Source organism: Abrus precatorius, unplaced genomic scaffold (genome assembly GCF_003935025.1).
Source record: "Abrus precatorius isolate BTA unplaced genomic scaffold, Abrus_2018 Scaffold7, whole genome shotgun sequence".
Taxonomy (NCBI): domain Eukaryota; kingdom Viridiplantae; phylum Streptophyta; class Magnoliopsida; order Fabales; family Fabaceae; genus Abrus; species Abrus precatorius.
Genome location: NW_020874417.1, coordinates 26684062 through 26702063, shown reverse-complemented (window position 1 = coordinate 26702063; position 18002 = coordinate 26684062). Strand labels below are relative to the sequence as shown.

The 18002-nt window shown below is 29.9% G+C and overlaps 2 protein-coding genes across 2 annotated transcripts; one reads left to right on the top strand and one right to left on the bottom strand.

Moving 5' to 3' along the window:
- Window positions 1-3586: 3586 nt before the first annotated feature.
- Window positions 3587-4423, top strand: LOC113873624. Its single transcript, XM_027511826.1, has 2 exons — window positions 3587-3683; window positions 3815-4423. Exons 1-2 carry the CDS (start codon window positions 3627-3629, stop codon window positions 4421-4423), a joined length of 666 nt encoding a protein of 221 aa, XP_027367627.1. The 5' UTR covers window positions 3587-3626.
- Window positions 4424-6405: 1982 nt separating this feature from the next.
- LOC113873441 (somatic embryogenesis receptor kinase 1-like) lies at window positions 6406-11472 on the bottom strand. Its single transcript, XM_027511554.1, has 4 exons — window positions 11046-11472; window positions 10485-10745; window positions 9514-10374; window positions 6406-9287 (listed from the first exon to the last, which is right to left on the bottom strand). Exons 1-4 carry the CDS (start codon window positions 11470-11472, stop codon window positions 8806-8808), a joined length of 2031 nt encoding a protein of 676 aa, XP_027367355.1. The 3' UTR covers window positions 6406-8805.
- Window positions 11473-18002: the final 6530 nt, after the last annotated feature.

Here is an 18002-nt window from a genome sequence, read left to right as displayed (position 1 = left end):
GCTTATACATGAAGTTTCGACAATTAAAAAACCAATATTAACAGTTAAAAAGAAAAATTAGGCACGGCTCAAGTGTAAACAATGATTATTATGCGTAAACTATTTTTATTCTTAATAAAAAATATGTTTTGTAAAAATCTCGTTTCAGTAAAATGGTTTAAATTTGCACTAACTAAACAAAAAAAAAAAAAAAAAAACCACATTTAACAAGGTAGACAAATGTACATACACTAAAAGAAAAATACCGTGGTAAGAACTTATTACTATGTCCATGTATGATAGTTTAATTATTCTCTTTTATACTATTTTTTTTTTAATTTGGTACATGTTTATTTTCTAGAAAATAAAATCTTGAGTTTAAATTTTATAAGTATAGAAAAAATCTAATGAAAAAGTAACCTTAATTATATATATTTTCACTTCAAATACAATTACCTCTAAAAGAACGTATATATCATAGTTTTCATACACCAACACACACAATGCTGGCCTTTATTAAAGTAGACGTGTTTACTCTCGGGTTATATTTTATTTTTCATTGCTAATCAGTTGAAAACCACAAGGACATTGTCGCTAGCTTTTTGTTATATAAACTAATCCAACATTAATGGTGCAAATCCTGTATACATATTTCATTTGGTGAACGTTTATTAATTAATCCACTGTGATATCAATTTAAAGAGCAAGAAATGTAGAGACAATCCGTGCAACCAAGACGCTGTAGATATTACAGATGAATGTGCATGTGTCTGCATGAAATAAGATTATTGTTCTTTTTTGCCTGACCTAACACATGGTTTAGGTCATTAATAGGAACACATTCATTTAAACTAACCTTCATATCCCGAATGGTTTATATTCTTGTCTTTCTAATTCTAAGACATCATATCTAAAATGCTGAATTACTTTTAATGTTTGTATCAGTTGTTAATTAGTATCCTGAAATTCTACCTTAAAGATTATTAGAATCAATGGTAAGACTGGGCCAACTGGTGTGCCTATTTCTTAATTCTATGAATTTTTTAATATTGAAGATTATAATACTAAGAAATCATGGTTATTTAATTCATTGATTTTGTCTTAATTAGATTGAATAAAATTTATATCTTTTCAAATTTATTATAAGAATAATTAAGTATTAGTATTTTAAAGTGTTTCTTTGCATACTTTGATGAAATTGTAAAATTATCCTATTATATATATATATATGCTCTAGAACACAGGAACGATATAAAAGGATATATAATATCTTATACGTAAACCAATAACTATCAGAAAAAAAAAAAAAAGTTAAATAATAACAAGAACTGTTATTTATAAAAATTCACAGGTATCTTACCAGTTATAATATCCTTACATTCGTTTATATAATTGGGATCACGATCAGCTCTTACAAAATCTCAACGGCACCATTTGATATTAATATTATATAACCCACACGACTGCCGTTGACAAATACTACTATATTTTTCCAACAAAAAATAAAAAATAAAAAATACTACTATATTTTTATATATAGGTTTTATTGTATTTTTAATTTTTTTTGTATTTTAGTTGATACATAATTTTAATTATTCATATTTAACTCTTATAATTATTTAAACGAAATCTTTTGTCTAAAAAATTATTTAATAATTAATTAATGTGATATATCATTAATTTATATGATATATATACTTTTTTTAATATATTATAAATTTTAAAATAATAGACTTGATTTAATTAATTTTAAAATTATAAAATTAAATGCAATGAATTATCTTATTGCTTGAAAAAGAAAGCTAGCTTGAATGGGAAGTTTCTTACATATATTTTCTGAATAAATAGAGATTTAGATTAATCTTGTCTTATCTTTCTAACAATGTATGGTCCCATTTAGTATATATTTAACGTACAAGATTAGATAGTGAGGTAATATTTTTTATAATAATTTTTTATAGTTGTTTTTTATTTAAAAAAAAAAGATATGATATATTTATGTTTGTCTTATTTTTTATTTTATAAAATTTATTCCGTGTTAGACTTAGATTAAAATAGGTAGAATAGGATAACCTAATGTACTTACTTGTGTCAGATATAAAATAAAATAAGATTATATCTTACTCTTTTCATATTTTATTTTTATATAACTCAATCTTATTATTTTCTATCTTTTTAAGTTCATCGAACTAGCTCATATAATTAAGTAAAAATATTTTTAAACTAATATTTTATTCTTTATTACGTCAGGTGACTCATTCAATACTTACTTTCTTAATTAAAACTTAATTTAAATTTTATATTTTTATAATTTATTTTAAAATTTTAAAAAAATTATCTCTAAATTCAATAATATTTAATATGATAAAAATTTTATTATTAATAAATATAAGTTTAAACTAAAAAAAAAGTATAATGTATCTATTTTAAAAAAATAAATAAATTATAGCACAAAAATTTATTAATTATTAAATATTTTTCTAATGTGCTGTCCCAATATCGAGGAAGCTCACCTATGCTTTACTTGGTCAACAGAAAGATTGATGAGATCAATTAGTATATATACCCATTTTGTTTCTATTTGGCATAGACAATGTGTCATTTGTATTGCCATTTTCGTTTCCCAATCTTAAATCGTGTTTCTTGGGAAAAAAAATGTTGTTCCAGATAGACTCGTCCAATAGAAGAAAATTAGGAAAGGAAAGATTTCGGGACTTTTTGCTTTTGTAAATTATTTTTATTTTTATTTGTTTTATTACAAAATTATTACTTTAGTTTTATTATATTTTTTTTTTCAAAAATTTTATAAAAATAAAAATAATTACAAAACTGTCATCTTGTATAGGAAATATTGAAAATAAATTATTTATATTTTCACTATTTTTATATAAATTTTTAAAACAAAATAAAAATAAAAAATAATTTCTCAACCAAACAGTTTATTTTAACATGAAAAAAGAGAGTAGCTTGTGACAATGTTTATTTTTTTATATTATAAATTTAAGTCGTTATTCTTGAGCTAGAGTGTTTTGAAAAATTATTCTTATTTTTATTATATTATATACTTTTTCTTAATTATTTGAATTTACATCGTGATATACCATATCAAATTAATTAAATTTTAAAAATATATTTTAAAATTTTGGCACACTATATATATGATGTGTTTTAATAAATTATTTTTATTTATTTTTAAATTGTATTTCTTTAATTTAGTATAATAAATTTATTATTAACAATAAAAAATATTTTGATTTTGATTTTATTAATTATTTTGTTTATAAGATTTATTTGAAATTGAAGATACCTATATAATTTATGAAACACTTTTTTATTGAAATAATTTTTTTAAAAAATATTTTCAATATATATACCTACCCGATGTTGGTATACATTATACACGTGGAATCGAATAAGCTTTGTTTTTTTGGTGTATACACATATCATTTTGCATTATGATATATGTTTCTCTGTCTTGCGCAAGTTGGAATGACACATGACCCAGCATGTCCAGCGAGGTCCCTTGGTAGCTCCTATATATATTTAAGCGCAAGAACCAAAGCCAAGCCACTCATCATTTGCATCAAATCCTCTCCCATCCAAAAAGAAAGCCTTAAGAGTTGTTAAAAGAACCAAGAAATTGTGTTATGGCTTGCTGGTCTGCAGAAAATGCCACAAAGGCCTACCTTAGCACTTTGAAAATGGTGAGTATCGATAATTCTATATCACACGTCTCAAAAAAATTCCTAGCTAGTTTCTTGAATCTCTCAACATATATCTTAATTAAGATTACATGATGGTATTCTTGATCTGATTTATGGATTCTTTTGTTCAGGGTCAAAAGGGCAAAGAGCCAGATGTGGCTGAGTTTATATCAGCACTAGCTGCTGGAAACAACGCACAACTTATGGTTGTGGCATGTGCTGCTGCAGCACACTCCACCACACTAGCATTGGTTGCTGCTGCTCATCAAACTGGTGGCCAAGTCATTTGCATTGTTCCTGGCCATGAAGAGCTGAAGGCCTCCAGAAAGGCCTTGGGAATGGCTTCTCATCAAGTTCAATTCATGATTGGAGAAGCTCAAGAACTTTTGTGTGACCAATATGAAGCAGCAGATTTTGTGCTCATTGATTGTAACCTCGAGAACCATGAAGAGATTCTTAAAGCAGTTCAAGAGGGTAGGAAGCAAAATGGCACAGTGGTTGTGGGTTACAATGCATTTAGCTGCAGAGGCTCTTGCTTGTCATGTGGATCAAAAACACAGCTTCTTCCTATAGGAGAAGGGCTTTTGGTGACTAGATTTGGGGTCACTGACACTAGTCCAAAATATGCCACTAGAATGGGAAAGATCAAAAGCCGTTGGGTTGTCAAAGTAGATAAATGCACTGGCGAGGAACATGTGTTCAGGGTCAGATTTCCTCACGGGAAAGTGATTCAAGCTTAATCATATATATATATATATATATATGCATGTTAGAATATTAGGATCTCCTTCGTTTTACTCTAGGCAAAATTGAGTGCTAAATTTTGCTTCTATTAAGAAGCACTAGGAGTTAGTCCTATTTTTCAATGTATATAGCAGATTATAAAAATATATATATTAATTGGATAAATTGGTTGAAAATATTTGTTACGTTTCGCATATATATATTCTAACAAAAATAGTGTAAAGGCCACGTATAACAAATGGCAATTATAGACTCAAACTAGTAAGCACCTTCGTCGAAAGTTCCTTAAAGACAATTGGAGTCACGAGGGGCACGTATGTGAATCTCACAAAATCTCCTTTTGGTTGGACTTTGAATATATGTAACTCATAAGAAAGTGGAAGGGCAGATTATACGATAAAGATCCATACTTACAAAAACGCGTGCATACTGTTTTTAATACAATAACTTTGTCATTTGAACTAAAAATTGATACTATATATAATATTATATATATTTATTTCATTTTTGTACATACACATATCTTAAAATTTACTTTAAAAATAATGAAACGATTAAAAGTTGTTCCAAAAATTAAACAGAAACATCTTTAATAATTAAATTATAGATATGTCAAAGTAACAAACACAAATATACGTTTTTATTAATTTTATTAAGAATCAATTAAGAGACCTCCTCCCAATTTCAAATGGAACGCAATCTCTTGACAATGTTAAATGGGTGTGAAATAGATAGAGAGAAGAGAGTGATACGAAGAAAAGATGAAGAAAAAAATTGACAAATGATGTGATAGAAAAAAGAGGGGGAGAGAAATAGAAAGAAAATAATAACAAAAATTAAATATAAGAAAATATATAAAAGTTAATTTCAAATTTACTTTACCACAAGAGTTATGCCTACTTAGCATCAAACATTATAAGAGCAAAAACAATATTTCAATAAATAAGCAGCTTTTTATCCTAGTTTTCTTTCCACACCAAAATTTAGCTAATTTATTCTGTAAAATTTCTGTAAGAATAGCATTTCATTTTCCAAACAAATTCCTGATTCAGAATATTAAAAAAAAAATGAGCCATTTCTACTTGATCATAGTTAAACCTAGAGGCAGAGAGAGCATGAAGGTGAATGGAATACGAAAAGAGCCCCTAGGCCCAACAGCATCACCAACTTGGTATGTACACAGTACAGACAACAGGCTGTACAGACAACATTAAGAGTACCAAACTCTCTATTTTTGTGTTACTCTAATTAAATTACAACCACTTGGGCCGAGTTGCTTACCTGCTTCAACGTGGGGCACCAGTGGTTTTGTCTCTGAAAATTACAGCACAACCCTTCGTACTATTCTGGCTGCGTAGTTGTGTATTAGCATCAGGTAAGAGTGTAATTAACTCAATAGCAACAGCTTATTCAGCACTCAACAACAGCTAATCCATGTCTACATGTGTTTGGGAATCACTGCCAGCATTAACATGTGTCATGTGAGCTTCAGAACCCTTGTCTTTAGATATTACAAAAATTGCTTCATATACTATTTCCCCTTTTTGAAGATATAAGCTGTTGCAGTGTTGCTGCTTCCTAATCCTACTACTTCTGCCTTATGGCCTGTAATCAGCAAGAATTATAAACTCTACCAACATCAGTTCACGAGATTATTAATTTGTAAAATCCATTTTTTTTTGTTAGATAGTTTTATTTTTAAAAATATAAGAGTTTTCCGTTCTATATACACAAGGAGATTAAAAAAAACTATTTTAGAAAAACAATATTATACATAAATCATCTAATTATAAATTACCATATTAATAAAAATCATTGAATTTTATAATTGACTGACAGATTAAAATTTTACACCAAAAATGTATCAAAATTAATTTTTTTTATAATTCACTTTCTGTGTGTAATTAAATACTATCCATCTAGTACGTTCTCTTAGAATGGTGAGTTTTTTTTTTTTTTTTTTTTTGTCACGCGTCTTTAAAATATCTTGTTTGTCTGTAACCCAAAATTTCATTTACATCTTACTCCATTTTTTTTTCTTTTCTTTTTCAGGGAAAATTTGTTTTGGATGGCCTTTTGTTTTCAGAGAAATTGGGCACAGAGTGTTGACTGATGAGTGAGCAACCATGCATTGGGCTGGGGTGGGGTCTGGTGTACTAAATATTGGACCCAATGGGGAGTGGCTAAGGCAGAGGAACATCCTTCAACCACTAGACAACCGAGCCCAAATAACTCAAAGCATGTGGGAACATCCATCCTCTTTTTGAGTCCCACACAAACAAAGGTCTCCTAACTCCATAGTAGTATTTATTAAAACAGCCTACTCCTATGTGTGGGATTGCATATCTCTCCTATCACATCCTATTCTTCTGTGACAAATATCCACTTCCTATAGGAAAATGTTTAGTGAGCATCATAATGTGATAACCAAAAATTGTTTTCTTTAATTTTTTTAAGATGCATGTACATGGATAAGATAAAAAAATAATAATAATTCTATATATGAATAAAATAAAAAAAATTCTATACAATATATACGGTCAACTTTTTTGTAATGTTCAAATAAGGTTAACAATAACATATATCAGTTGTAATATTTTTAAATTGTTGATAAAAATAAAGCCTAATAAAATTCTTTGGTGAGAGGCCTGATTACAATTGAGCATATTAGGTCACATTGCAACTTTGACAGGAGAAATGTTAGTATCATACTCTTTAGCAAACTCTTTTAAACACACTAGCATTTGTTGAAAACTACATAAATATGAAAGAAAATATTAATTTGAGTAAGAAAAAGTGAGACTTACATTATTTTTGTAATTTTTAATATTTTAACTAATAATTAGGAGTATGTTAAAAACAGTTTGTTGGTAGTATCTTCAATTTATAATATTAATTGTTAACGTATATATCAATAACTTTTATTTATAATTTTAGCAGTATTTTATAAAAGATAAATTTCAATTATACTGTAGTTCAAACTTCTAATCCATTAGCACTTTATTGAGATGATGGAGCTTACAGCCCGATCCATTGTTGCTATTTAGCTCATCTGATTTATCAATCAAAACACCATAACAAATCTAAATAGCTGTATCCCTACAATGAACGAGGTACCAATAATACGGTGATAAAAAAAATGTTACAATAGAAACAAAAAATCTTTTCAACCTTTTCAACTTACTGTAATAACAAACAACATAAAATCAGATGGTATACAAATTTAAAATATCTCCCAAAAAAAAAAACTTCAAAAAAATTAATAACCTTAACAAGTGATAAATAATTTAGTTCATGTCAACACTGCAAAGAATCCATTTTCGTCCAAATAGATATTAATTTTAAAATGTTAATGCGTTCCTTGTACAAAAAATTGTTGATATATTCCAAAACGCATGTAGAATATTTTATTTGATAAAAGGGATTTTAAGGCAAGTTAAAATGGAGTCGTATTTAACCTGATGTGAATCACGGGTCCCATGGATATAAAGATAGCAGTTGTACCAAAAAGGAACTTTGAAGTTAAAATCTTCACGGGCATGTGAGTGTAAATGCCTATGAATGGTCCTTCATGTTCGTGTATAAGCTGATAACTACGGCAATGATCGTGACAAAAGATACATCCAATTTTTGTCAGTAAAAATAACGTTTTAGTGCAAAAGATTTTTAACGGAATGTGGTGAAAAAAGAAATGAAAAAAAGTTCATAATTTAAATTCAGAGTATGGACAGATTCTTGGTACCTTATATCCAAGAAAAAGAATCTTGGTACTTTAGATTGTTGTACGGTAAATAAGTGTGAGAACCAGTAAAGTCACTTTTTTATAGCATTTGAGCAAGTCATAGTATACATGCCATCATGTTTCATCTGAGTGTTACATGTGGAGAGGAAAAAGTTAGAGAAGAAAAAAATAAAATTTCTCCAGGTTCTCTCTTATTGTCAAGAAAAAATGTTATTATTCTCTCTTATAATTAGAGAGAAGATATATTATTCTTCTACGACAAAAGTTTCAGTTTTAATATTTTTCGATTCTAAGTCTATTTTAGTTGTAAAATATTTATTTTATATATTTTGGGAACTAACAATAAGGATAGAGGGAAGGATTGTATTCCTGACTGAAAATTGAAGAGGCATTAACCTTGTACATAAAAATACATTCAACAAAATTACATGTAATGTGAGCAAAGAAATGTCCTTTCTCTAAGCTACAACCTACTGTGTACAAGGCACATTCACACAAAAGGTCCTTAGATAAGGACACTTAACAATATCATATCCCAAGGTCATCAGCATGAGCAGTTAGCACTAACTTGTCTCATCAGCCACTCAGCACATGCTGTGGAGGATGATGGATGAAGCAACAAAGAAGTCATTGAAATCAGAGACAGCTACTACAGTTGCCCAGTTCTTGAACAATGGCTGCCATGGATGGTCTCTCAAAAGGAGTCTCGTGGGTGCAAAGCAAAGCTATTTTTGCTAGTTTCGCTGCCTCATATTCAAAGAATCTGCCTTGGAGATTCGGGTCGATAAATTCTTGGAATTTGAAGGATTCTGCAGCAAGCCTTATTGAGCTAGTGATCTTGAACTTTCCTGAAAGGATTTGGAAAAGCAGCACCCCAAAAGCATAAACATCACTTGTATCGGCAAACCGGCCAGTGGTGGTGTATTCAGGAGCTAAGTAACCCTTTGCTGCACTACCCTTGAGTGCTGAGAAGACAATATCATTAGTAAGAAGCTTGAACAGGCCAGAATCTGCCAGCAATGGATTATACCGCTGATCAATGAGAACTTTGTTAGCTGAGATATTTTGGTGAACCAGAACCGGTTTGTTTGCTTTGTATGCATGTAAATATGCCATACCTGATTAAGAAATAAGAAGACAAGGTTTAGTATATAGACTTCTAGAATGGAAATCACAGAAAGTATTTATGTCTTCTAATTACACTGAGTAATAAAAAGATCACATTTCCAATTCCTAGTCTTGCCATTTTCTTATCATTATGTTCGTTATTATATGTTAGAAATCTCAAGAGTGTTAAAGAGTTAGAGGAAAATAAATAAATAAAAGGTAATATAGAAGGGTAACCTTTAGCAATCCCTTTCACAATAGAAACTCTAGTTGACCATTCAAGGATTTCTCCATTTCCTTCCTTAACATCAAGGAAGTGCGACAAGTTTCCATTCGAAACAAAATCATATATCAGAAAGCATTCACCTCTCCCCTTTGAACAACAAAACCCTCTCAACTTCACTACATTATCATTCCTCAATGAGGTCAAAATGTTCAATCCTTTCAAAAATTCAGCTTCATCTGACTTGCAACTAGTTTTACTGATGCTCTTCACAGCAACAACGGATCCATCTCTTAAAACTCCTTTATATGTTGCACTGAAGTTGTTCTTACCCAACAAATTCAACTCCGAGAAATATTGAGTAGCTGACTCCACTTCATCCAAGTTAAACCTGAAACTCTGGAACACGTCTTGGCTATAACTAGTGAAATTCCTACTATCAGCCAAAGGGTCCCATCCAGTAGAGTACTCAAGGCTGACTAAAGGAGATCCATTTTTCCTATATCCACCCTTGGCTTCATCAGAACTTAGATGGCTATTAGAGATATGAAAAGAATCTCCAAGTTTTTGTTTTCGCCGACGATAGAGTGTGAATGTCAAAACACCAATTGCTAACATTGCAATTATAACCACAAATATGCCAACTGTAACTGCTGTGGCCTGATCCGATTTTGACGAATTAAAGCACCGAGTTCCACTGCAAGGTAACTTCACATTCGCAGTTTCTGGGATATCTCTTGTTGATGCTCCATAAGGTTCAGGTCTGCTAGCATTGACATAATCTGAAGCATTGCAAGCTTTCAGGGATGAAAACCCAAGTCCACATAACCCCAAGTTGTATTCATACAAAAATCCACCATCTAACCTCTTAAGAGCTTCATTGAACCAAGCAAAAGCAAATAAACATATTTCAGATTGATCATTTCAGATAAACAAAACATAAGAACCAATAAAAATTAAATATGTGCAGTAACATCATAATTACCGGGAGGTACATTCCCTGAAAGGGTATTGTTGTGAACATCCAAAACTTTCAATAAAGGAGCATCAGCTAGGCTAGTGGGTATGGAACCAAAGAGATAATTAGAGCTCAAATCTAGCCTCACCAGCATAGCCAAATCACCTAGACTAGCAGGGATAGCACCAGTTAACTGGTTTGATTGCAGAGCAACAACACTCAGATTTTTCAAAGCACCAAGCTGTGTAGGTATGCTTCCTGTCAACTGATTATAACAAAGCTGCAAAACTGCAAGTGACAAGGGCTAAGTAAGCACATTACCATGTTTGAACCACACTGTTAAAAAGGAAAATATTTTGGAACAAGTGTAAATGGACTCACTCCTCACCACTTGAGTACACAAAGACAAACAAGAAGCTTTTTTAAAAGAAAAATAAAAGCAAAACCAAGCTCAAATCTTTCTATGACACTTCACTAAGTACTCACGCAAAAAGAAACAAACGTTTAAATACGGCGACATTTGAGAAAGAAAAACAAAGACACAGAACAAAAGTTTCAAACTTGTTCAACAGGATCACAGCTACAAACCTCGCAAGTTCTCCATGCTGCCGATCTCACGAGGGATTTCCCCGGAAAGATTATTCACATTCAAGTACAAATCAACAAGCTCAGTCAAGTTTGCAATTTCTTTTGGTATCTCTCCATACAAAGAGTTATAATGCAAATAAAGTCCTGTCAAGTGCTTAAGCCCACCAATGGCTGGTGAAAGCTTCCCTGAGAGACCCTTTCCCTGCAATGAAACGTTTGTCACTTCACCCTTCTCATTGCATGCCACCCCTTCAAAAGATCCATCACATGGGTTACCATTGATAGTCCAAGAGGATAGATAAATGCTCTCAGGATCCAAACTTGATTTCATGTCCATGAGTGCTCTTAGCTCAGCATTCCCACAGACCCATGTTGGGTTTAAGAGGAAAAACAACAGAGAAAAGAGTAGCAGTACTGAAAAACCCATTTCCGTTTTTAATGAAAAGAAAAGAAAAAGGTTTAGGATTCAAAATAGAATGTTCCCCTCTTCTCACTCTACAGCAACGAGTTAAGGTTTTGAACTCAGCTAGCTGTGAAACGCTCTATGTCAAGCAAAAAGAGAGTTTTAGAAGGAACTGAGAAACGATACAAACAAGACAAGGTCAAGTACTAAAATAGAAATGAAAAAGTGGTGTTCGTGGAATGGAACTTCTGTTGGAATGTTGGACACTCAATGCTGGCAATTTTCTGATGCACTCTCTCATGCGTCATTATAAAACACTTGATTCATATCTAAACGTAAGTTATTAAATACACTTAATTAACAATATTATAAAAGACAACTTTTTGAATGATTGACATTATGGACAATTATCTTTTTAGATTTTTCTTCTCTACGCTGGTTTTATGCAACGAGTGATTGTGATGCATGTTTCATGTAAGATACACGGATAAAATGGGCTAATGAATCTAGAAAGTTTAAAGCCAAAATGCTTTTTTGGACGATCGAATGAAGTAGAGAAGAATAATAAATAAATAAATGTTATTTAAATGGATAAAAAAAACCAAAATCTGAAAATGTACCAATTAATGGGTAGGGAATAGGGATTAGGGAATTTAATTTGTCTGGCTTATTGGTCCCACAATCAGAGATAACAGCGTTACTTCTGCCACGTGATAGTTTGGGAGCAGATGTTTCACGCGCCTAGCGCATGGCAATTCCACTGCTTTTCAAAATTCAAATTCCCTGTTATCCGGTCCACAGTAACTGTGCTGAAACGTATCTTCCAATTCGTTGTAGATGCCCTATTATTTCAATCAAACTTAGAGAAGTTAAAAAGGTTATTAAAAAATATGAAATTATGAATTGAAAGTGTGTTATTAATAATTTTTAATAATATTAATTATTTTAATAGTTTTGTTAAAAAATGAAAGTTATATTTAAAATGATAAAAGAAGTGTATTAATTACTTGTCCTGCTACCCCTCTACTCCTTACCGTGGTTGCGTGCCGAGTAGTTCTTATAGGCTTGTTTATTGCAATAATTTACTTATAATATTTCATGAAGGTCAGAATTTTATTACATTAGTGTAAAAGTTTAAAAAAATTTAAACTTAATTTAAATTTTTTTATTTAATTTAAATTTAATTATTAATACAATAATAAATTATAACTCATTAAATTTAAATTAAATAAAAAGTTTAAATTAAATATAAAATTTTTATACTTATATTATTATTAGATAAATAATTAATAATAATAAAATTTTATTAAAAAATATTTATTATATTTTTATAATTTTAATATAATAATTGTATACTTTTTTCATAAATTTTTTTTATTTATAAATGTTTAAACTTAGCTTGGATCAACAGCTATTAATAATAAAATTTTATTAAAAAATATATTTATTATATTTTCATAACTTTAATACAACTGTATTTTTTTTTTTTATAAAAACTTTTTATTTGTAAATACTTAAACATATTATATTTTAACTCATTGTAAAATATTGCCTTTAATATGATCATGTGCAATCAAGATAAAATTCTAATTTTTATAGATAAATAATATTAGAAAATTAAAGAATTATATATAATTTTTATCTTTTTAAATACTATACCCTAAACCAAGATAAGAAGAGAATGAATTACAAGTCTTTTGAACATGTAACTATCAAATTGGCTGGACCAATTAATTTTCTAAGCGGAGAATTGGACCACAAAGGCATAGTCAAATTATTGTGAGGACACAGACGTTATTCAAGAAATGGATCTATGAAAAACCATAAGGGCAATATGAAATGTTACATTTGCTCTGTAATTCTCAGAATACAACAAAACAATATACTTGAGAAACAGAAAATCTCATTATAATCATTTGATTAAGATCTAGAAAAATGTAAAAACATTTTACCCAAAAGGAACATTGATAAAGTTGTTCTCTTTATTTTGTCATGTGATAAAGTTGGTCTATGTCATTACCAGTATGGATTAGTAAATTATATGGGAAATTCAAGCTGAAACAGCCCTTTTCTTTTTTGTGGAAGTGCAGGTTAAATTCCTCTACAAAGATAACAATTATTAGATTATTCTAAATAAAAATATATATTTTAGAATGTTAAATGCATTCATATTTTTATTTAATAAGTATTTACTTAAGTTAAATGTTAAGAAAATAAATAAAAACAAATAATAAGATGATATATAATTACTCTTATTAATTTAGAGATTGGAGTATAAAGCTTATTTAGTTGTAAACTATTGAAAACTATGTCTCCATGGCTTGGTTAATTTCTGCCTCAAAATTGAGTAATTAAGGATCTTATCACACTCTTCCAAAAAGAGCATTTGGCACAGTATTTAATATACTCAAGAACGTTGCTTTTGAGGCCCTGGAATTGCTATAGCTTGGTTTCGTACTTTAGATGAGTCCCATCCAAATTAGTCCAACTGGGTCTGCATGGAGTCTCAGTGGTAGTCAAAAGGTAAATAAGAAAATAATAATAATAATAATAATAAATAAAATCGTACCTCAGTTATGTAAACTAAAATTGTAAAGAGTATTGTTTCCTGAATAAGAGTTTTATGCTTTGAAATTGTAATGTTTTTACTTTATAGAAATTTACAAGATTTATTCCATACTCCTTTTGCCAAATCTCCCATGTTTGCAGAGGTACAAGGCCTCTCTTACAGGAATATAATGATATGTATGACTATTTTACTCCTCTTTCCATTAAAAAGAAAAGGGAATGATAGGCCTTGCTTTCATTTTAACAGAAAAAAGAAAAAAAAAGTTTTTTTTTTCACCCCACCTTTTCATTTACTCTTGAAAGTGAAATATTATATATTGAATTATAAGGGACTTGTTTTCATTCTGTCCTTTGTATTCGGTAGTATTCAAGCATAAAAATATTATTCAAATTACCACTAACAAACTTGGATTACATTCAAAGGTAGCTCCACATCACTAGACAAGGTGTGAATGTTAATCAAGGTACTTGTGTTTAGTTTATTAATTCACTAATTTCACTTCTGTTGAGCTTTAACTTAAACATACACATATAAGCTACAAAAGGGTCCATTGGAGACGGGATTTTCAGTAGTTTGGAAGTTCTTCTTTGTCTTTAAAGGCATTTGCATGTTTAGATGGTGAATACCACTTATAAGTGATTGTTCTATTAGGAATTTAGGATGCTATGACCCAGGGTCAACATCATCATGAAGAGCATCTCCTTTTGATGGAATATGCAGAAATTTCACTGACATAATGCCCCAGAAAGCAAGTGCGAAAAAGAAAGGATGAAAAAATAATGAAGGGGAAAATTTTAATAACCAAGATGCCAAACATAAAATTGTAATGATGGTGATGGGTCCATGCACATAACTATGCAACTACCCAGAGCTGAGCCCATTGATCATAAGGTTTAATCAAATACCATGCTTCCTTCACTTGCACCGTAAAAAAACCTTCAACTCTTAATTTCTTACCAATACTCTTAGAGCAATGATTCTCATTCATCTTCTACTTATTTAACTTTATTTTTATAATTATTTAAACACATGTATGTATTACTCGATGATTGCTCAAGTTAAGACGGAACTAGCAGATTCAATCTCCAACATATACTCTTCCATCCTCATCCTCCACCTTAGATCCAAAAAGAAAATACTTAATTATTTAAATTAATTTTTTATGTAGGGTTGGAACTACAAGATAAAAGGCATATATATGATAAACCTCTTTGAATTATAAACATATTTCAAATATTTAAACATAATATGGTATTGTAAAAGTAAGATATTGTCAAAAAGTATGATGGGGACGTGATAATTGTGTATATATGTTTTGATGTGCTATATTCATATCAATTATAATTTTGTTAATGCAATTAAGTAATAAAAAGGGTCAACCTATTCATATCTTCGTGTTCGTTCTTATCAAATCTTTCGACTTCATGTCACTCAACTCAACAACGTTTTTTCTTTTTTTGTTATCAATTTCAACATCAAATTCCAGAATGCCTTGCTAAAGAATTTGCTCAGTAAAAGGTAATTGATTGTCCAACTTAAATTCATATATACGTGTAGTCTTGGTTTGTTAGCAAATTTAACATGATTATCAAGCACACGTGTTGGTTTCACTACATGGAAGCAAGTGTTTACCCCATGGAACTTATGGAGAAACTCCCATTGTGTATATATATGCTAATGTCCCAAATAAAAAGAATTCAAGTACTGTAAAATATTAACTTTCAAATTTAAAAATTACTTCCATTTGGACTTTGTTGCATTAATTTATTTGAAACCATGATCAAGTTGGACGCTGAATTTGGAAAAATTTCATGATTAAGGTGAAATTAAGTGGATGTGATTAGGCTCTATAAATTAAGAGGAAGTTGGCCCCCAAGGAATAAAATAAAAAGGTTCAAATAAATGGATTGGACAGCAAACAAATTTCCAAATTAAAATGTTACATACCAGGCCATTGATAATTCTATAGTACTCTGCACCACCCACAAGAATTATCTCAGCAATAACGGCAACAATAAGATTGATGGGGATGGGTTTCCCGAAGTAATTCAACGTACCCCCATCAAGAAGCAAAGCTCCGGTCTGCATTCATTCCACAGACAAAATCAGCTTAATGTGAACAACGCAATCACAAGTTTTCAATCAAGGCCGTTTTAAAATATTCCATATGATAAATTAAAAACCTAAACCCTATTGAAAATTTAGATTATTGCCCAATAATCAGGATTAATATAAGACATGGTCAAAACAATGAACGCAGAAAATGGAATTGATGATATGGCTAAAATAAATGGAAGGAATAGAGTGATATTTGATCATGGCAAGCATGTGGTTCTGCGTCAAATCCAACAAAACTAAGATCCATTTCAGCGCTACACGTTATAAGTTTAACATGATTTTGTTAGGTTTCTAAACATGTTTTGAAACTTCTTACAGAAAAGCTACTAGCAGCTGGCAGGGGCTTAACGACAGGGCATCACAATTCAACTTTTTCCAATTTTACAGGTTGTACAGGCAAAATGAAGTTTGGATTCAAGACCCAAACGTAATTGTAAACAACATTTGATTTTTCCTAGTGAATTAAGTGCAATGACTACTTAAGTTATTACATGGAAATCTTTATATTTTTGCTTCATTAATCCATGCATGGTACATAAGATAGAAAAATCACTTACAAATGAAGATTAAATTAAAAGGTGATTAGCAAATTTATAGTTTTGCACCAACGAGATTCACCCAAGGAAACATCAACAAGATAATGTATATACTGAATAGAGGTATTCCTTTCCCGATCATCTGTCAACTACTTTCCAGTAGATACTATGTATAACTGCATGTTGTTTAGCCAAAATATAGTTTGACACAATGTTATGAGGTAGATCTAAATAATTAATTTGTTGAGAGTGATAACAAAACCATTGTATTAATGAAGTTAAGAGTGATAACAATTATTAGATTATTCTACATAAAAATATATTTTTAGAATGTTAAATGCATTCATATTTTTATTTAATAAGCATTTACTTAAGTTAAATGTTAAGAAAATAAATAGTAAGAAGATATATAATTACTCTTATTCTTTTAGAGATTAGAATAGAATATTTATTTAGTTGTAAACTATTGGAAACTGTCTCTCCATGACTTTGTTAATTTCTTCCTCAAAATTGGGTAATTAAGGATCTCATCACACTCTTCCAAAAAGGACGTTTGGCACAGTATATAATATACTCAACAATGTTACTTTTGAGGCTTTGGAATTGCTATAGCTTGGCTTCGTACGTTAGATGGGTCCCATCCAAATTAGACCAACTGGGTTCTGCATGGAGTCTTGGTGGCAGCCAGAGGTAAATAAGAAAGGCTCATTTATGATTTTGTTTCCAATAAATATTCAGCATTTTGTGATAAAATTTTATAATTTTGCTTTTAGGATTTATTTATTGAAAAGTTAAAAAATTAAAGTTTAGTCTTTATTATTAATTTTTTTTTGTTAAGTGTTAAATTAGCTGATAAAAAACTAATTCAACACTCTCATATAACGTCTACGTGTCATGTCACATTATTTTATTTTTAAATTTTTATTATTTAAAATTATATAATTACAAATAAGTCTCTAAACACAGTTTATATAATTACATAAAAGTTTTTTTTAACTTTTTTCTTTCTTTTTTGTAGCCTTTCCCTCCTCTTCTCCACAACCCCTTTTCTAGCACCTTTTTTCACACCCTTTCCTATAATCCTATTAACTTTATGAAAAAATCTTTAAATGCATGGTAAGTTCTTTAAATATTTTTTTTTTGTTATTCTATAAAAAAATTACAAAAAATATTCTTCAATACAAAAACTTTTTCAAAAAATTTACTGTGACTTTTTCTTCTATTGCATTTTGAGACTTATTATAGACATTGTATATGTTTCAGAGTTTATAGTGGGGCATAATAGGGTCATAAAGCTGGTGAAAGCAGAGATGAACTTCCTTATCATATCA

Bases quoted from the DNA above. Each gene is read 5' to 3' on its own strand.
- LOC113873441 (XM_027511554.1), bottom strand. From the start codon at position 11,472: ATGGGTTTTTCAGTACTGCTACTCTTTTCTCTGTTGTTTTTCCTCTTA. The intron at 10,746-11,045 runs GTTTGTAGCTGT...TGTCACTTGCAG, and splicing joins CAGCATGGAGAACTTGCGAG to TTTTGCAGCTTTGTTATAAT. The intron at 9,288-9,513 runs GTTACCCTTCTA...TTTCTTAATCAG, and splicing joins TGTGAAAGGGATTGCTAAAG to GTATGGCATATTTACATGCA.
- LOC113873624 (XM_027511826.1), top strand. From the start codon at position 3,627: ATGGCTTGCTGGTCTGCAGAAAATGCCACAAAGGCCTACCTTAGCACT. The intron at 3,684-3,814 runs GTGAGTATCGAT...TCTTTTGTTCAG, and splicing joins ACCTTAGCACTTTGAAAATG to GGTCAAAAGGGCAAAGAGCC.